This window comes from Piliocolobus tephrosceles, chromosome Y (assembly GCF_002776525.5).
Source record: "Piliocolobus tephrosceles isolate RC106 chromosome Y, ASM277652v3, whole genome shotgun sequence".
NCBI lineage: Eukaryota > Metazoa > Chordata > Mammalia > Primates > Cercopithecidae > Piliocolobus > Piliocolobus tephrosceles.
Window position 1 is genome coordinate 8,057,044 of NC_045456.1, and position 19,307 is coordinate 8,076,350.

At 40.2% G+C, this 19,307-nt stretch overlaps 1 protein-coding gene across 4 annotated transcripts in view; it reads right to left on the reverse strand.

Annotated features, from left to right (window-relative positions):
- The window catches only part of BMX (BMX non-receptor tyrosine kinase), a 55,448-nt gene extending 41,591 nt beyond the window's left edge, over positions 1-13,857 (reverse strand). For 3 of the 4 annotated variants that reach the window (XM_023198952.1, XM_023198949.1, XM_023198950.2), the window contains exons 1-4: positions 13,696-13,856; positions 5,874-6,020; positions 4,938-5,042; positions 2,845-2,926 (exon numbers count right to left, since the gene is read on the reverse strand). In XM_023198952.1, coding sequence (XP_023054720.1) covers positions 2,845-2,926; positions 4,938-5,042; positions 5,874-6,020; positions 13,696-13,698 — 337 coding nt within the window. In that variant the 5' untranslated portion in view covers positions 13,699-13,856. Of the gene's footprint in view, positions 1-2,844; positions 2,927-4,937; positions 5,043-5,873; positions 6,021-13,678 lie in introns of all 4 variants that reach the window. The other variant, XM_023198951.2, reaches the window with a different exon arrangement.
- Between the last annotated feature and the right edge of the window lie 5,450 nt (positions 13,858-19,307).

Genomic DNA, 19,307 nt, shown 5'->3' on the forward strand with positions numbered 1-19,307 from the left:
TTAGATAATGTATGCAAAGCAGCTAGCAGTGTTTGACCCAGAGTAAATAGGTGTTCAATAAACAGTGGGCTTTAGTGATATCATTCCCTTAATTTAACTTAGTTCAGTTTAGCTGAAAAGCTGGCGTTTTCATGTGGCAGAAATCACAAAAGGCAAAAAGAGTTAAAATTATAAAATGTAAGTTTCTGATTCTGGTTCCAAATGGCCATTGCAGTCTCTTGGGCACATTACTTGCCTTCCTGCTCTCTAAGCTCCTGGCTTCCGCGTGTCGGGATTCCTATTATTTCCTTACTACATGGATTTGGTTTCCTGAGTAACTAATTCTTTTTCCAACCAAATCCAAAAGTCAACATTGCAACAATCTCACCACCTAATAATGACAATAAGAGGAACTCATATATTCATATATCTATAGGACTTTACATTTACATATTTTCCTTTACATATGTCCTCTACTTTAATCGATTCAAGAACCTGAGGGGTAGCTATTGTTATTACACCTCTCACACAGTTAAGTAAACTGAAGTGCAGAGAGGTAGTACAATTGCTCAAGTTCACAAGCTTAATAAATAGCAGACCTGAGACTCAGCCTCAGGCTTTTTCTACCACATCACAATGTACAGGTGCCAACTCCTCTGCAAAACCCCCTTCTGTTTAAATTTTTGGAAGGAAGGGCACATTTTTTCCACATCTGGTTAGCTGAATTCAGAACCATGATAGTTGACACACACTTCACACTCCTGTGTTACTGCTGAATCAGCCCAAACCTTCCAAGTGTAGGTTAACATCTGGAAAATTCTGTCTTAAATGTCTACCTCAGTTTATAATGCTTGAGCCAAATAATAGACACAAAAGTCAGGAGGAGTCCTTATAGCACAATGAAACTTTGTAGGGGAGAATATTTGAGCAGGAGAACCTCTTTGTTTTCCTGCAGCAGGTTAGTTGGCCAACTTGACAGCAAATCCCACGCACCTTCTTTCTCACTATCTTCCAGCACAGAGACTGGAAAAAAAAGATACTGTCTCTAGCCTCCACATCAATGGCCATCAGATATAGTTCTGGATAATGTGACATAAGCACAAGTTTGCAGGGAGGCTTCTGGGAAGGCTTGGAATCTCTCCAGCAGCCTCTAAGGATAACAGAGCAGAAAGCTAGGAGGAGCCTGCATACCTACTGACTTCACTGAGTTGCTGCACTAGCCCTTGACTGACTGCCTACCTTTGCATTTGTTACTGTGGGAGAAGAACAAAAGTGGATTTGTTTCAGCAACTGTTTGATGTCTTTTTACCTGCAGCCCAAAGCATCACTAACTGATACAAACTACTTATTGTGGATATGGCAGCTGTAGTGATCGGGACTCTCTGCAGGTTTATGAGGGGCTAGGAGACGTGTTTTTGCTTCTTTCTCTGCTCTTCCTTTACATTTCGTATGTCTTCACATGAGCTGCTCAGGCACATGAGATCTAGCAGGGCATGACCAAGAGCTGCACATAGGACATAGCACCTACCGCTCAGGAAATTCCACCAAAGGAGATTAAATGGGAAGCAGAATCTTAGAGCCCCTCCTTGAAGCCCTAGTGTTACCACAGTGACTCATGTTTGTGCATAAGATATTTTAATATATTTATGAGTGTCTCATTTGTGGCTCATGACTGCTCTAGGAGAAAAGAAATGTGATCTCCTATTTTACAGGTCAAGAAACTTAAATCCAGAGATGTTGGATGATTTTATTAGGCGACACAGCAAAGCAGGACTTTGCTGCAGGTATATCTAATTCTAGAGGGGTTGCCTTTCTCATTTCAATGAGCTGGTGGTGGGTAGAGGGAAGCTTCTGTCCCCCAATGGACCACTTGCTACCCGCAGAATGGGTTACTAAACCTTTTTATGCAAAGGAAAAATTAAGCCCTATGTGTGAAAAGGGTATATTTGCATCAAAGTGGAGTAACTGCGTGTAATTTGAGGTGTACTGAGAAAGAATCATAATCTAAAACTTAAATAAAATAAAATCTTCCTCCATCTAGGAGCATAATACCTGAAATTTCACAACAAATGGAACAATTCATTTGAGTTAAATATTGTTTTCACACCATTACCCATCTTTAAAATACCACAGAGGGAAATACTATAGTACCAAATCCTTAACAATGATTCTTTCCCTTCTACCAAAAGTTGTTACCAGGGCGGCCTAAACATCACTGAATAAAAGGTTCAATAAATCTTCAGTTTTGCCTAGCCTTTACAATGTATTGGTTAAAAAGTCAGGTTTAGGTAATTGAGTTCTGAGTTCCTCATTACTGTATCTATGACATTGGCCGTGTTTTAAAAACTTCACTTGTCTGAAAAATGGAGAATAATATTACCTCTTTCCACAGACTTGTTGAGAGCGTTACCTAAAAAAATGTTTTACAAGTATTTGAAAAGTAGCTGGCGAAAGGTAAATGCTCAGTATAAGTATTAGATGTAACTTTCTATAAACATCAAAAGTCTGGTAGCTACAGGACTTGACATATCCCCATGATGACCTAGACGTTCCCCCCTGGTAAAGGCAAGCATACTGAGTGGAGAGCAGGTGGCCTGGCTTCCCCTAAGCTGCTGGGAAGGCACAATACTGGCTCTGTGCGGGACAGAGAATCCGATCCACAGCCTTCCTGTATGTAACAATGCGAATGCAAAAATGAGGATGAGTCTGACACATTCCCTGATGTTAGTAGGAAAATCAGTAGATTGTGTCTTGGGATTGAGTCTTTTTACTGCCATATCTTTCCTCCACCAAGCCTCAAAAAACGACTCTCTTTTATGACATCTTTTTGACCTTTCTCTTTCAATGTTTCTTTTTTTGAATTACCTTTTTGCAATGCTTTCAACCACTGACTTCGGCTCTCTTCATTTGATGCATAGACATAGAGAAGCCCATCTTTATAGACAATCTGGAAAGGAAAATATTTGGTGTGTTTATATATAATTGCACTTAGTTCACTTTGGTGCACCTGCAAATTTTTTGTCATCCAAAAGAAACCTTGAGTTTGCTTATATAGTACACATCAGCTCTGGAATTAGATGGAAAAAAAATCTGCTTAAAAAAATCCTCCAGCTATCAGTTTGTTTTATCCCAGACACTCCTACACTTGGGAAAATTACAGCGATGATGCACCCAATAGTAGTAGTGAACACTGAGTTCTCATCACAGATGCCCCGGACTATGGACATTAATATGTTAGACTTTACACGTGTCTTAGGATTGTTCTGGTCCATTTGCCTACCCAGTGCATGATTTCCTTACAGCCCACTGGAAAATGTTTAACTGCTCTATCTTTAAAAATACCTTCAAAGATGGAATGCTCTTTACTATGTCATCTCTGCCAATATCCATATATTCTGATTATTATACAGTTCATATTCACTTTGAGTAAAAATATGTCTCCCTGTTACTTCCATCTGTTTCATCATGTGGCACCCCAGGAATCCCCAGAATATATACTTTTCTATTTCTTAAGACAAATGTTTGAACATTTGAAGGTTACAATATCTTCTCCAGATCCTTCTCTAGTTTATTCAACTCTGACTGGTAAATATACACAACATTTGTTAAACACTAGTTGCTGGGCTCTTTCCTAGCTACTTCAATATTTTAATCTTATTTCAACTCTATGAGAAATGGAAGTTGAGTATGTGTTTATGGTTGCACAAGTATAAGTGGTGGGACTAGGAACTCTGTGGGGGCTCCAAACCCTGTGATCTTTTGAGCACTCTGTGCCTCTGTGAGGTGAGTTTGCAGCATCTTCCATGAGCATGACCTCCCCTGGTTTCCCCCAGTTGGGTAATTTTTTCAATGAAAAAAATGTTTATGTAGAGATGAGTTCTCGCTATGTTGCCCAGGCTGGTCTTGAACTCCCAGCCTCAAGTGATCCTCCCTCTATGGCCTCCCAAAGTGCTGGGATTACAGTCATGAGCCACTGTGCCTGGCCTGGTAGTATTTTTTCCAAATGGGAAGTATGGGTTGTTAATCAACTGGATTATTGTATTTCATTTTTGGCCACAGGTTCCTAATACTAGCACAGGGTAGTCAGGCCATCTGAAAGACAATCCACCTACCTTTAGATCAGAAATGTAATTTTTTATGATATAGGAAAAGTTGGGCATGACTTAGATTAGGCCACTTCCAAAAGGTACTGTCAGCATACACTCCATACCATACCATTGTTTAAAATACTTCAGGATAAAATGAAAACTCCTTAGCATGGTCACCTCTCCAGGCTCATCTCTTTCACTGTCGCATGGGCTTCTCTATTCATAGGGACTACTTAGTGCTCTCTAAACATGTCATACTATTTCACTCATCAGTGCCTTGACATCTTGACACCTGCTGCTTCTTTTGTCCCACTGTCCTTCTCATATTTGCTGGGCTAAATTTTACTTGTCCTTCCCAACTTGAGTGTCACCTCCAATAGAATATCTCTCTAGCCTGTTGGAGTGAGGAATGAAGCTTCCACATCCTGGGACTCCATGGATGCGTTCTGCTGACCTCCACCTTAACACTCACCCTCACTGCTTTGTAATGGTCTGTGTATTAGTTTATTTTGCCACTTCCCTGCCAGTGCCTTGGGGTAGGGGCAGTGTTTCGTTCCCCATAGTATGCCTACTACTGTGTACCACATCAGAGATACTCAGCAATGTGTGTTAAAAGAGATGATCAGACCTGAGGCAGGTCAGGTCACTGCGACTTACACTCCTGTCTTGCTTCCCTTCCCTCCAGGGAAGGCAGATTGTGGACAGAATTTTAGCAAAACGCCCAACTCCCATGTGATAATATTCCAAGCCTTGTTATTGTCTGAATAGATTATTTTGAAATATCATTATTTTTCCTGGATATATTGAGTTTACAATAGAAAAATTAAAGGAAGAACTATCCACCCAATGTAATGTTGTTCTTCCCTTTACCTGAAATGGGTACTGTCTCTCCACAGGCGTCTGCTCCTCGAGATTTACTTTCTCCACACATCTGATTTTCTTAATTTCAATGGATCCTTTTCTGCTGCCCCTTTTCTGAATTAAAAAACAAAATGTAAGACACTTCATGCAATACATCATGGTGCACAAGGAAAGGCATAAAGCTCACGTTATGCTTGAGAGAGAGCTTGGGGTAGGGGGTGGGCAATGGAGAGTCACTTCCCATTATCCCGTAATAGTCAAAATCCAATGACAACAGAATCTATTCCTTGAGTCTGGACACAAACACATACATTCCAGTGGTTAATAATCTTGTTTGATTATCTTGAAATGTGTTTCAAATCACCTACCATGTGGTTAATATACTCAGGAAAATCAAGATTTAACTTCTGCAAAGCATCTTCATTTTGGTTCAATCTTATGACAGTATTTCAGTATTTTTACTATAGTAGAATTCTCAACTGTACAGGAATAGTCTCATTTCTAGCATTGTTTTAAGGTACTATTGCCATTTAAGCCTGCGTAATTATTTGTTGTGAGGACTGTCCTGTACACTGCAGGATGGTTAGCTGCATTCTTGGCCTCTACTCACTAGATGCCTTTAACACTTACTGTTCCTATCCCCCAGCTGGAACAACCCAAAATATCTCCAGTCTTTTCCCAATGTCACCTGGGGAGCAAAAATGCCCTCAGTTGAGAACCACTGTTCTAAAGTTATAATTTGCCTTAGTAAAGTTAACTAATGTTTTAAAATCCTTTATCTTGAATTCATTATACTTTCATTAAGAAAAGGTCACGTGATAAGTGGATAGAAGTGGATCTTCACTGTGTAGAAACCTGATATTCTTTCATTATGATCAAGTATGTTGTGGAGACTTAGGAAAAGTAATAAATAGTATAAAAACAATGGAACACATGATGTCTCACCATTTTGTCATATTCATAGTAGGAAAGGTTTGTTTTGGTCAAAACAAAAAGCCGTTCTTTGTAGTTATTTGGTGACATTTTCTTCTTTTGCTGTGACCTTTTGAGAAGAAGTTCTTCTAGAATAGATTTTGTATCCATATTATCATCCTAAACAAAATAAATAATTAAAATGAGTATTTGCAGCATCTAGGTAAGTTCTCTTTAACCTTCATATCTTTTCCTCAACTATTTCCTATTAAGGTATAATATAAATGCTAATTTTTAAAAAATGAGACTGACTTAGGATTATAGAATAAATCACACAATAGCTACAGTTTTTCTGCTGCCTTTGCTTCGGATTTTATAAATATGCTGATTTTTAAAAAACACTTTATACATTTGACTCCTCCCACTGTGGATAATAAATTCATCATCTTTGCCTCATTCTCCAGACCACCTTATCAAAATGCTCCTTACTCTTTAAACATTCTATATGTATTGGTTGAATTGAATTGGATGTAATAAAACTTTAAAAAATTTAACTCCAGACCGCTCTCAATTTATGAAGTAATGGCCAGTAATTTGACCAAATTACCCAAACCACTATGAGACACTGACATTATTGTAAATAACACCTGCAGCCCCTGATCATGACCAGATATTTAACATAAATTACACAGGTATAATTTTCAATATCTATGAGAATTTAAAATCAAAGTGAATGCCTAAGATAAGATAAAATGAGGAAAATATATGAGGCTGCAATAACAGATGCTATCAAAAGAGATTTAAAAGAACTGAAAAAATGAGTACATTTACAAAGTAAAAAGACCCTCCCTTTTTATTCCAAAATCATGTAAAACATTAAAATTTAAAGTATTTCTGAAAAATAAATGCATTAATTTTCTACTTCTACTAAGACAGTTACTTCATCCCTCAGTCTGATATCAGGTCTGATCATGAAAAGTAGCAATGTTGAGCAGTAGGCCAGAGAGACAAACTTTCTTACATTCTTCTTTGCTTTGTGAAATTGCATCGTTATTTGAATTCAGATGCCCAATAGTTAAGATCTTTCTTTATTGATAATCTGAAAGCTTTACTCACCTTAGACTCGCTAGAGCCGAAGTGTACGTGTGGTCCTTAACTTTAACTCTCAAGCTCTAAGCAGAAAGTTACTGCTTTGAGGCACCATCACTCATATTCCCTCTGGCTATGCCAGGGTCATGCATTCAAAAGAAGATATTTGCATCCCACTTATCAGTCTTGATCAGGAAGCACCTACACAGGCATTGCTCTGTCTACATGGAGGCGGGTGCCAAGTGAACCCATCCAATCACTAGAGGGCACTTCTCACTGGCCTGGGAGTATGATGGACCCGCTATGGCAAAAGAATGAAATGAAAGGGAGACTAAGAAATACAGCCTGGCATTGAATAAACCATGGTTGACTCCAGCCTGCTTTCCTCCTAACATAGACCACACAACTCTCAAAGTGGAATTAAGAAAACCAGCTTTTATTATTTACTACATAGAACAAAAGATTATTTATTAATTCCTAAACTGTCCTCCAAGGGCATTATTTGATTTTTAGACAGAAGTAGTGGAAACCTTAACCATTCAATATAATAAAGTCTTGGTTACTTTTTGCTTGGGATATTGTTTTAGCTATTTAAAAAGGATAATTCTTTCACAAAAGTAGATTGGGTTTCTTCTGAGTACAATGGGTGCTATTTGCCATGGTCACTGGTTTCTTTGTCCAGTGATCAAAGGCAGGGCAGAGATCAGGGTATAGTAGAGCCTAAGGTAGGTAGCATGCCTTCTTTTTATCTCTGCTTCCATTGTGCACTCTACATATCCACCTGCCCAGATAAGCTTATTTTCTACATCTAAAGTCTGTGGCCAGAAGAGAATTCGCTCAGAGACTTATAGAAACCATGAGGGTCTACTTTTTTTGAGTGAAAGCCTCCTTTGGAGAGGCAATATCACACTGCACATAGTCGTAGGGTACTTTTGCCTTTTATATTTCTATATTTTACTAATGAGGCAGAAGGAGAAAACTGTGAAAACTCTTGTCAGTTTTTTATATCCACAGCTGAAACATCATTCCTCAAAGCAGAGTGCTAGTTAAATAGATCTGATTAGTTGAATAGAAAATTTACTTTTTAATCTTTTTACATGCTGAATCAATTTGTGACATTAACAACACTGTTTTAAAAATGTAAAAATCCCAATGTCCAAGGAGCTATTCAGTCTTTCCCAGTACTACGTGCTGATATATATTTTTTTCTGTCTATAGAACTTTCACACCTAGGCAGGACACAGCGTCTCATGCCTGTAATCCCAGCACATTGCACATTAGGAGGCTGAGGAGGGAGGATTGCTTGAGGTCAGGAGTTTGAGACCAGCCTGGGAAACATAGTGAGATCCTGTCCCTAGAAAATATTTCTAACAAATTAGCAGACATGGTGGCATGCACCTGTAGTCCCAGCTACTAGGGAGGTTGAGGTGGGAGGATCACACCAGTGCATTCCAGCCTGGGCGACAGAGTGAGACCCTGTCTCCTAAAAGAAAAGAAAGAAAGAAAGAAAAAGAAAAGAAAAATAAAACTTTTATGTGCATGACACTAAAGGTGAGAATTTTTGGAATTTTATGTAAAAAATGAATAAGATGAGTCATAGAGACCACTGACAAATTCACAAAGTTGCCTCTGTATAGTGAAAGGAAGAACATTGAGTGAAAAGGAAGGTATTGAGCCCTCAAGCACCTTCTCCAGTAAACCTCCAGGGGTTTACAAGCGTTGTTACATCTGATGAAATATAACTTGTGAAATGTCAACATAATTATTCATTTCAAAATCCTGCCTTTTATACATTTTTTTGCTTTCACTTTAAGATTCATATGCAATATATGTTTATTCTATAAAGCCAAGAGGTACAGACAGGGAAAAGAAAAACACAGCACATCTCTAGATGTTTCTCTTTTCAAATATTTATGTACATATGCTTATTTTCTCAAAGATGGGTTCACATACTGTGCACTTGAGTCTGTAATATGTTGTTCTCGTGTAACAAACACCTGAAGCTACAGACTTTTGAGGTACCCATCCAAGAGGAATGGTCTTTCAAAGTTCCACTGCCTAAGCTGGGCTACTGAGGCTTCCTAACAATCTTGAAGGACCCCGTCTTGATGAGTCAAGTTTTTTCATTTCCGGATCAGTTTCTTCTAAGACAAACCATGTGGTTTCTGCTTAGGCTTGGACTTGCCTTTCTACTTCTATTTATTTCTGTCCCTTCCTTATACTTCTCCTTTCTCCTCTGCATGGCCTAAATTCTAATTTGAAAACATTTCTATGGTCTCTCTTGATATAGAAGGATAGTTGGATAGTTGCTGATGATTAATTTTTAGAAATGCAATATCTTCCCCCCTCGTCTTTTGACAATAAATAAACAGGGCTCACTGTTAAGTCAAATGCCTGTCCAACCACTAGCAAACCCTGCTCTTCTTATGCTTATTTAAGGAAAATTCAGTTGAGAAGGTGAAACAAAAAACCTTTTATAGTAAAATGAGATCCTAAACCCAGTCAGTATTAACAAGAAATCTATTTCCATAGAGGAGCTAGTGGGATTTGGGTGGACTCTCATATTACCACCCACATAGAATAAATAGACCTATCAATTTGCTTACCAAATAGCCCAGGCTGCCTATTTTCATAAACAGATGAAACTAGAAAGTGATTAAGGCACAGAGGAGACACAAAAACCTGGCAGAAATCAATATAGTATTTCCTATAAGGAAGCCAGCAGCCATTAGGTAACCTCTTACATACATAAAAGGTGTGTGTTAAATTAACATGACTTGTAATCACTATAGTTTTTTAGGATTTATAGGGAAACCATGTCATGAGAGTAAGAAGTTCAAGTCGGCAGTTCTGTTTGACACGCTTGATTTTGAGCCCTACAGTGTGTCCAACATTAACCGACTGGTTCCAGAAATAAAGATCAGCTGTCCGTGGCCCTGAGTGACGATGAACAGGTTTGAGAGATAGGCTGCATAACTAATTAATATGCAAGATTGCTGTGGGGTGGCAAACTTGGAAGGCACGGAGGAGGTTACAGAACTGTCATTTGTAAACCGTGTCACCCTGGCCAAACTCCTCCCTTGCACTAAACTTCAGTTTTCTGATCTGTAAAATGAGATAGGTAACAACTCTCTTACTTTACGGGAGTTAAATGAGAAACCTTGTGTGAAAGTATTTGGCACATTGTGGGTACCAACTATGTTTTTTTTTTTTTTTGAGACGGAGTCTCGCTCTGTCGCCCAGGCTGGAGTGCAGTGGCGCGATCTCGGCTCACTACAAGCTCCGCCTCCCGGGTTCATGCCATTCTCCTGCCTCAGCCTCCCAAGTAGCTGGGACTACAGGCGCCCGCCATCTCTCCCGGCTAGTTTTTTGTATTTTTAGTAGAGACGGGGTTTCACCGTGTAGACCAGGATGGTCTCGATCTCCTGACCTCGTGATCCACCCGTCTCGGCCTCCCAAAGTGCTGGGATTACAGGCTTGAGCCACCGCGCCCGGCCCCAGCTATGTTTTAAAAAAGAAAAGATGGGGAAAAAAAATGTAGGTGCTGGAGTAGAGTCCATTCACTTTGCTATGAAAGGTCCAAGGAAGGCAAAGCTGTTTTTTTTCTTAAGGTAACCAAGTAAGGTATTTGAGAAGGGAGCACATTGAAATTAGACTTTGAAGGATGAGAGTGATTTTGTGATAATGATCCTAGTCAGTGCTTAAGGAGGGCTCACTACGTGCCAGGCTGTTTAGAGTTTACTGGTCACAACTCCTCTATGGGGTAGGTCATGACACCTCCACCTTATGCCGTAGGCCAGAACACCCACACCCTATGGGATATTTTGTGATACTCCCAGCCCATGGGGTAGGTTGTGACACAGTCACCTTATAGAGTAAGTTGTAACATCATTCCCTGCTTATAGCTTATGGAGCTGCAATAGATAAATAAATTGCCCAGCTCACACTGCTAGTGGGTGGAGGTGGATTTGAATCCTGGCAGTCTAACTCCACAGCCCATATTCGTGACCATGATTCTAATGCTAGAGAAGGACGTGCCTGCTCTGCGACCCTCCTAAACCAGAGGCTGCTCTAACCTAAATAAAGGAAGGCAGTCATAGGATGGCAAACCTTATAGGAAACTTAGAAGTCATTTTACAGATGTAACACTGAGCCCCAGCAGCCTAAGTGACTTAGCCAGTACCATTAACAAGTGACCTAAGAGGCATGGCCCTGGGAGCCAGCTTCAGGTGTCATACCTGTACAACGTCCACTCCACTGATGGCAGTAAACAGAGTAGGAAATATCTATGTGTTCAGCCAAACATACTACAGCTTTGTTAAGGGACATAGTTTGGTGAAACTACCCATAAATTTCAGTCTTAACAGACCCGTGCAAGAGACATTTTATTGGATATATCAGAACGATGTTACCTGTAATCTTTCAGTAGGAATCTCCTGCTGAGAGGCAGTGTTAAATAACAAAATTTGAAACCACATTTTGAAAATAGGTAAGAACATACAACCTCAAAAGTTGGAATAAATTCTCAGTGGTACGGAAGGGGAGCAGGAGACAGGATACCAAGGGAGACAGGGTTATCTAGTTAAATGTCCATTGGATACTTCCCTCAGCCAGGAAGTGTATTCCCTGACTGGCTCAGGGTGGTGCCTTTAAAGATTTATCCTTTAAAATTCAGAGATAAGGATAGCAATTCCTTACCCTTTGACTTGGTTTAGTTATCCTCTCTTACTTTACATGCCATATAGCTAAAGATTTTGGTAGGTGTCAAGATGTTAAAATAATACGTGTGGTGGGAAGGCAGTAGAGCAGGAAGGGTGGGAAAGAAAGGGAAGACGCTCCAAGTGGGGCAGGATCTGGAAGGGAAACTGGAGGGCCCTGTGACAAACTTGATCTTCAAATATTTGCCCAAATGCCAGGCCTGCTTATCTTCCTGCTAAATAACTGAACAAAATGTGATGGTAAGTTTAAACAAGAACAAAAAGTTTGACTGATAATCAAGTAAAGTGGTTCCAAAAGTCTTATGATGCTGGCCAAAGACAAATACTGGCTTCACAGAACCTGACAGATCCTTATTTCACATGATGTTAGTCAGGAGAGGGAAAGTTAAAGTTGATCTTGGCATGATATGGACAGAAATCTTTTAACATTGACAGTCAAATTCTCAGCATCTTGGAGCATCATACCTTAATTGATCCAAAATGAGTGTATAAAAACCAGACATTTTGGGAAGATCATTTTCTCACAAAGAAGGCAAGAATCTTAATGCTAGTCCTTTTGGAGCTAAGTTTTGCTTTAGGTATGAGATTAATCTTCAGTGCCCCATAGAGCTTTTCTAAGTCTTTTCCTGTTTTCACTAACCTCTTTCTTTCTGCTCCCTCTCCTCTGCCTAGGGCACTCTGTCTGGGCACCTTCCTTAGGAGAAAAGCAAAAAATAATAAATCCATGAGCCAGCATCTCATGCTGAATTAAACATGCAACACTGCTTACGTGATGCAGGTTGGTGTGAGTGAAAGCACCGAGCTGGGTTCGAATCCCTGCTCTGTCTCTATGCAACCTGTCATGTTACTTAACCCAGCTAAACCTCAGCTTCCCCATCTGTAAAGGCAGTGAAACAATAACCACTTCGAAGGGTTATGAGTAGTCGAGAAGATGGCAGCCTAATGCCCAACACCCTAGTAGGTGTCCTGAAAACTTATATCCCTTCTCATCGCTCCATAGGCAAAGTTTTAAAAAAGACCATAGCAAAGTTAAAAAACTAAAGACAATGTAATGATAATGATCCTTAATGATAAAATTTTACTTCCCATCCCTCTGTCCCCAGCTCCTGGGGACAGGAGATAATTGGAGGCAGGAAGTCATAGTAGGTTTGTAGCAGACTTTCCAACTTGAGACGAGTTACCATAAAATGAGGTTGAACCAGCCCCTTATTGACTGTGTATTTGTGCCGCATATGTCCTACAAATAAATACTTGGGTGTGACTCAAAGTGTGGTCCGTGCACTTGCATCATCCGGGCGTTCATTAGACATGCAGACTCTCGGTTCCCACCCAAGACCTTGCACAGCCAAATCTTCATTTTAGCAAGATCCCCAGGCGATCCATGTGCACAGGAAAGTTTGAGAAGCACTTATGTGGACCACAAAGTTGTACTCCTTTTCAAATCCAATGAAATCATTGTGGCCCACAAAATCTTTTAAAATTATATGGATGTGAGTACAACTGTATGGTTCACCTCCCTCCCATCTGTCTATCTCCATCTAAAATACATAAAGCACTTGATTTAGGGAGACCTCAGGAACCTAAGAGCAAATATTTGTAGCTAAAGTAACATCATAAAAACACAGGTAAAGAAGGTACAAGGGACACTTCTATGTTTCTTTGTAAGCAGTTATGAGGCCAATATGAAAAGCTGTGGAAAGGCAATACCTAAAGAAGAGGATGGAGAAAATTAGCAGAGAATACAGCACAAAGCTAGATAGAACTGGGGGTGAAATGTACACAATGTGATAGCTTCCTAACTGAGATTTTGCGCAAGGAGTGAATTTTTACAGTGAAATTATAGCAGTTTCAGCCATTGACCTCCAAATTACCTGGTCCCATCTAAAGTCCCAGAGGAAGCCCTAGTAATTTCATATTCAAAATGTTGTACTATTTTTCTTAAAGTGAGCTTCCCAAAGTTTGTAACTTCAGGCCCCACAACACCGGGAACCAAACCTATTTTCCCCATAGTATATGACACTGAGTAGTCACCTGCCGCTTAAACGCACCATCTCGGCTTGTTCCGTGCTTGCCTGGGTCCGCCGTGGTGGTTGGTCTGCTCTCGCAGGAACACAGCCCCAGCTGTCCTGTTTCCAGAAGCAAATTGTTTCACATTTTCCTGGCTGCCGGGTCAGAAATGGCTACATTACTCAGTGCCCCCAACACATTTATTGTCCTACAGAGCCTTACACAATCCCACAGGAAACCACGCTCAACACTTAGCCAACACTTGTTGATCTGATTGAACGCAACAAAAACGGAGACAAAAGCATACTTCATAAAGGTTAAAATTTTGATAACTATAGCTCCCGCTTTTCCCAGGCAGCTCTCGGGTACATGTGATAACCCTGCCTTTGTTTGTAGAGCTCTGTGCTGGAAAGGACAAGAAAATATCTCGGCAAAACCCGACTGCTGACGCTGACTTCTCTCACACGAGCCAGGAAACCATTAGGTAATGCCAAAGCGCACAGAGAATATGCAATGAAAACTTCAACTCAACATTTGGACCAAGGAAGGCCAGAGAATATGTAAGAACAGTGCATATGATGGAAAAGGAGTTATTTATATAGTTTAAATTATTAAGACATCCAGAAATGGAAAATAGATTGTTTTTTTCTAAGGTATGGTACACCCTGATCGCAATGAAAAAGTGTGTCACTTGACATCATTATGACAGACTCACAGCTTTTGGCTTCCCCCATTCCACCATTTTCTCTGGTGCATACTGACTGGCCTTTTGTAATAAATCGAAGGGCACGTTTTATGTCCTGCTATGGATAGCCAAGAGAAGTAATCATCCTTTTGCCATGCATTGACACACTGTGTTTACTTATAAATTGTTGCTTACTGTAACTTATTTGTAAGCATCTATGATGTGACGAAGTCTTGGGTTGGCAGAGGAGGGTGAAGCTACTGACTTTCAAAGAGGTATTCTTTTGAGTGTACATGGAATTAGCATCATTTCTATTAATTTGTTCAGTCAGGTCTTATTTGAGAACCTGCCATGTGCTGAGCATTCCGTGAGGGGCTAGAGACACAAGAGCAAACAGAGGAGAAGCAGCCCACATCTTCAAGGGGCTTATGTGTGTGGGTGTGCGTGGGGGAGCCACAAGTAATGGTTTAATTACAGTAGAGTGTGGGAAAAATAACTTGTAGAAATATTTTTTAACATTTCAGTTTGGAAACTGGAATTTTGGGAAGGGCAAGGAGTCCTTCACAAGAATTCAAAAGAGTGTAACTTACATTCTAATAGCAAATTAAAGTCACTGATGGATTCCAAATAGCTCTCTATTCTTTAGGAATATAGTAGGTAGTCATTCAAAAAATTAAGGGTGAAGCAGGGCAACAGTAGCATAACAACCTGGCCAAATAAATTAATTCTACACTCTGCTAATTAATTTCCTTTTCCACATGGCGATTTGTATTTACTTCACAACTTATATATGGTAATATGGCAAAAGTTCGATTCTAGAATAAAAAGTAAACTTAGGGCAGGGGAAGGAGGAGTGGGTGATATGGTTTGGCTGTGTCCTCATCCAAATCTCATTTTGAATTGTAGTTCCCATAATCCCCACATGTTGTGGGAGGGACCTAGTGGGAGGTAATTGAGTCATGGGAGTGGGTGTTTTTACTGTGCTGTCCTCATGATAGTGAATAAGTCTCACCAGATCTGATGGTTTTATAAAGGGTAGTTTCCCTGCACATGCACTCTTGCCTGCCACCAGGTAAGACATGCCTTTGTTCCTCTTTCACCTTCCACCATGATTGTGAGGCCTCCCAAGTCATATGGAACTGTGAGTCCATTAAACCTCTTTTTCTTTATAAATGACTCAGTCTTGAGTATTTATTCATAGCAGTATGAAAATGGACTAACACAGTTGGTATAACTGTGGAAACACCTGGCCACAATCTCTTGGGATTTCCATGCCTTCTTGGGGCATAAAACACCCAAGGGCAGCTGGGAGGAGTGGTTTCCTCTAAGGCAAAATGTCACGGATTTATTTACTTATTCTATTCATTCATTTCCTCTGCTACTTCTCCTGACCATTTCTTTGGCTCTGTATTTTCCATGAGTTTAGTTACAACCTAACTTTTGGCAACCTGCTATTTCGATAATATGACTTCATTACTCAAATTATACTCTGCATTGTCATCTTTATTCAGAATTTTAGGAATTTTCTCCAAAGCTTGTTCACGCAAGCCTTTAGCAGGCAACAACTAAAGGGACATGGCATGGGATAATTTGACTTCATGATGTGAACAAGCCTGTTTACTTGTGCTTACATTTTTAAAATAAAAAAGAACCTGGTAGAATCCATTGTGAAAGAGAGAGAGAGAGAGAGACAGAGAGAGAGAGGAAGAAAGAAAATGAGATAATCAGAGTCCTTCTGGCTTGTGACTGACCTGTATTTTTCTCTCACTTTAAAAAATCCACTTGACTCATGGCTTTAAACACCATCTATATGCTTATGGCAGCCAGGACCTCTTCCCTGAATTCCAGACTCATGTTTGACCGTCAACTTGTCCATCTGTACTTGGGATATCTGATATATATGTCAAAACTTGTCCAAAGCTGACCTCCTGATTCACACCCCCACCCAAAAACTAGTTTTTCCTACAGTCTTCCTCTTCTCAGCTAATAGGAACTCTCCCCTTCCAGTTGCTCTAGCTAAAGAATATGGAGTCATCCTTAATTTTTACCCTTCCCTTGCACCAAACCTTCAATCCTTCATGAAATAAGGTTAGCGCTATCCTCAAATGTACCCTGTTTGGCCACTTTTCAATACCTCTACTGCCACCTACTGGTCTGAGTTGCCACCACCCCCGGGGGAATATTGTACTAGTCTCCAGACTCTTCTCCTTCTTACACTCTTGCCCCCTGCAGTCTATTCTCCACTGAGGGGCCAGAGTGATTCTTCAAATGTAAGTCACATCTTCGCACTTCTCCCGTCTGAATTCTTCGCTTGTCCCCCCATTCTGGTCCCCTAGGACTGTCTCTAACATCATCACATGATTATTCTACTTCATCTTACCACTCCTAAAACTGACATCTTTTCTATTCCTCCAATATTCTGAGCAACATCTGCTCCAGGGCCATTGCATTGGCAGTATCGTCTGCTTGGCAAACTGCCCCACATACCTGACTGGCTCATGTCCTCATTTCCAGGTTCTGCTTCTAGTGGCGTCTTCCTAATAGCCCTACGCAGACCACCCTGTTTAATATCACAGCCTCGCCCTCCACCCAGCACTCCAATCTCCCTTCCTCTGCTCTAGTTTTTCTTTCTTCTACAGGACTCATCACCTTATAGCATAATACATAATTTACTTATTTATTACCTTTATTATTTGTCTCTCCTCACTGAAGAGTAAGACCACAAGGGCTCCAACAGCTTATCTCTGCAGTTTGAACTTTGCTCATGGGCATCTCTTCTTTAGGGGCATCACTCCATTACCTCCTGCATGTATTCCTTCTGGTGCTAAAATAATCTGCTTGAAAGTTGGGATCCGATGTGAATTATTCACACTTACTAGAATTGAAGATTAACATGCCACCTCTCCTAAGGGTGCTTGCATATCAAACCTCAGGTTCAGTGCCAGAACGAACTGCCCTGTTTTTTATGAAAGGAAATGGGTGAGTAGGAGGTGGAGGTAGACACAAAAATGTTTGTTGTTTCTTTTTGTTATCACCTATGTCCTGTCCTGTCCCCCATGAAAGCTTTACATAGACTGTTGACATTTTGTCAATTTTACTCCTATTTTTCTAGTGGAAGGTAAGTATTTGTGGTCTACATGGAGTTGGCGAACTATGAGCTCCATGAGTTTTTGTGAATAAAATTTATTGGAACACAGCCACGATTCCTGCCCCACAGCCTCTGCATTGATGGTACCCTCTACTTGGCAAACTGTCAAGTGTTGTCTATGTCTGCTTTCAGTCTACAACGGCAGAGTTGAGTAGTTGAGACAGAGACTGTATGCTCACAGGGTCTCAAATACTTACTATCTGGCCCTCACAGAAATAAATCACCAACTCATACTCTGAAAGCATCCTGCCAGCTTTGGAAGTGATCTTGCAACTTGGAATTTAGTTTAACAGCTCAATTCAACAGAGAGTCACTTCATTTACTGTGTACAAGGTGCTAGAGTTGGAAGCAAAGAAAGTAGACAAAGGGGCATAACGTTTTGGAATCCTTCTAGTCCTGATTCCCACTGTGACTCAAATTATTTTTTTCCTAAGATTGTGTCATGAAACATTTCAAAATATAGAAAAGTTAAAAAAAAGTCAAAGCACCAATACACCACCATCTGGATTCTACAATTCACATTTTGCTGTATTTGCTTTGTCATATATCAATCCATTTATCCATCTCTCTATTCATCTATTAGTTCACTTTGTTGTCATTTCTATTATTACTGCTGCTATTGTTATTTTTTGGTGCATTCAAAGAAGTTGCAGACATCAGTACACCTAATCCATAAACACGTCAATGTACATAACATTAACTAGAGGTTGTTAGTTATTCAAATTAGGTTTTAATTTTTACTCCAATACTGTGATCTCGAAAGCAGTCTTCATTCAGCCGGAAGACAGAACTTTACAAAAGTTGAAAACTGAGAAACGTTATCAGGGTAATTGAGGTAAGTATCAGGGGAATCATTCACCTAAATTTCTCCAGTTTCCTGGTTCAGAGATGAATTGGCCTTTCAGGCCTGAGACTATTTTGCTTGTGATGGATTCTAAGAAAGTTCTGCGGCTCAAATGAAAGGGTCATAAGCTATTTTTTTTTTTTCTGAGACACTGCCAAAAACCCAAGGAAAAGATAGAGAAAAACACAATTATGAGTTTCATGCAACAGCTGATCACATGTAGCTTCTGGGTGAGAGCACTGGTCGATGGAACAGACCGTGCTGTGCAGAATGCTCTCATGAGGGTGGATACGGGAGTCAGGCGTACTCATCTTTTCTGGATATATTTGGATGTCTTCAACCACCTAGTGTATTTATGGCCTTCGTAAACTAGCATTTACAAAATAATCGGTCCTTGACTTGGAGCCAATTGATTTCCTGGGTTCAATGAGTCTGAGTCTTTAATATGGAATATTTCAGAGACATTTGTCATCTAATGAATAGCAGCTACACAGCCCTGAAAGGCAAATACACAAAATCTACAAGAAATAAATTTTGAGTTGATGGCTTGAAGAAGAAAGAAACAAAAATACTGAAGTGTTTAAGATGTCCATGTACTTTTGTTTTTTTAATTTTTGAGACGGAGTTTCACTCTTGTTGCCCAGGCTGGAGTTCAATGGCATGACCTCAGCTCACTGCAACCTCCGCCTCCTGGGTTCAAGCGATTCTCCTGCCTCAGTCTCCTGAGTAGCTAGGATTAGAGGCATGAGCCACCACGCCTGGCTAATTTTGTACTTTTAGTAGAGACAGGGTTCCTCCATTTTGGTCAGGCTGGTCTCGAGCTCCAGATCACCTGAGGGTGATCTGCCTGCCTTGGCCTCCCAAAGTGCTGGGATTACAGGAGTGAGCCACCACACCTGGCCCCATGTACTTCTATAATATGTATCTTTGAAAAGAAATTCAATAAGTTTTAGAGGAGAAAAATGAAATTCTTGAA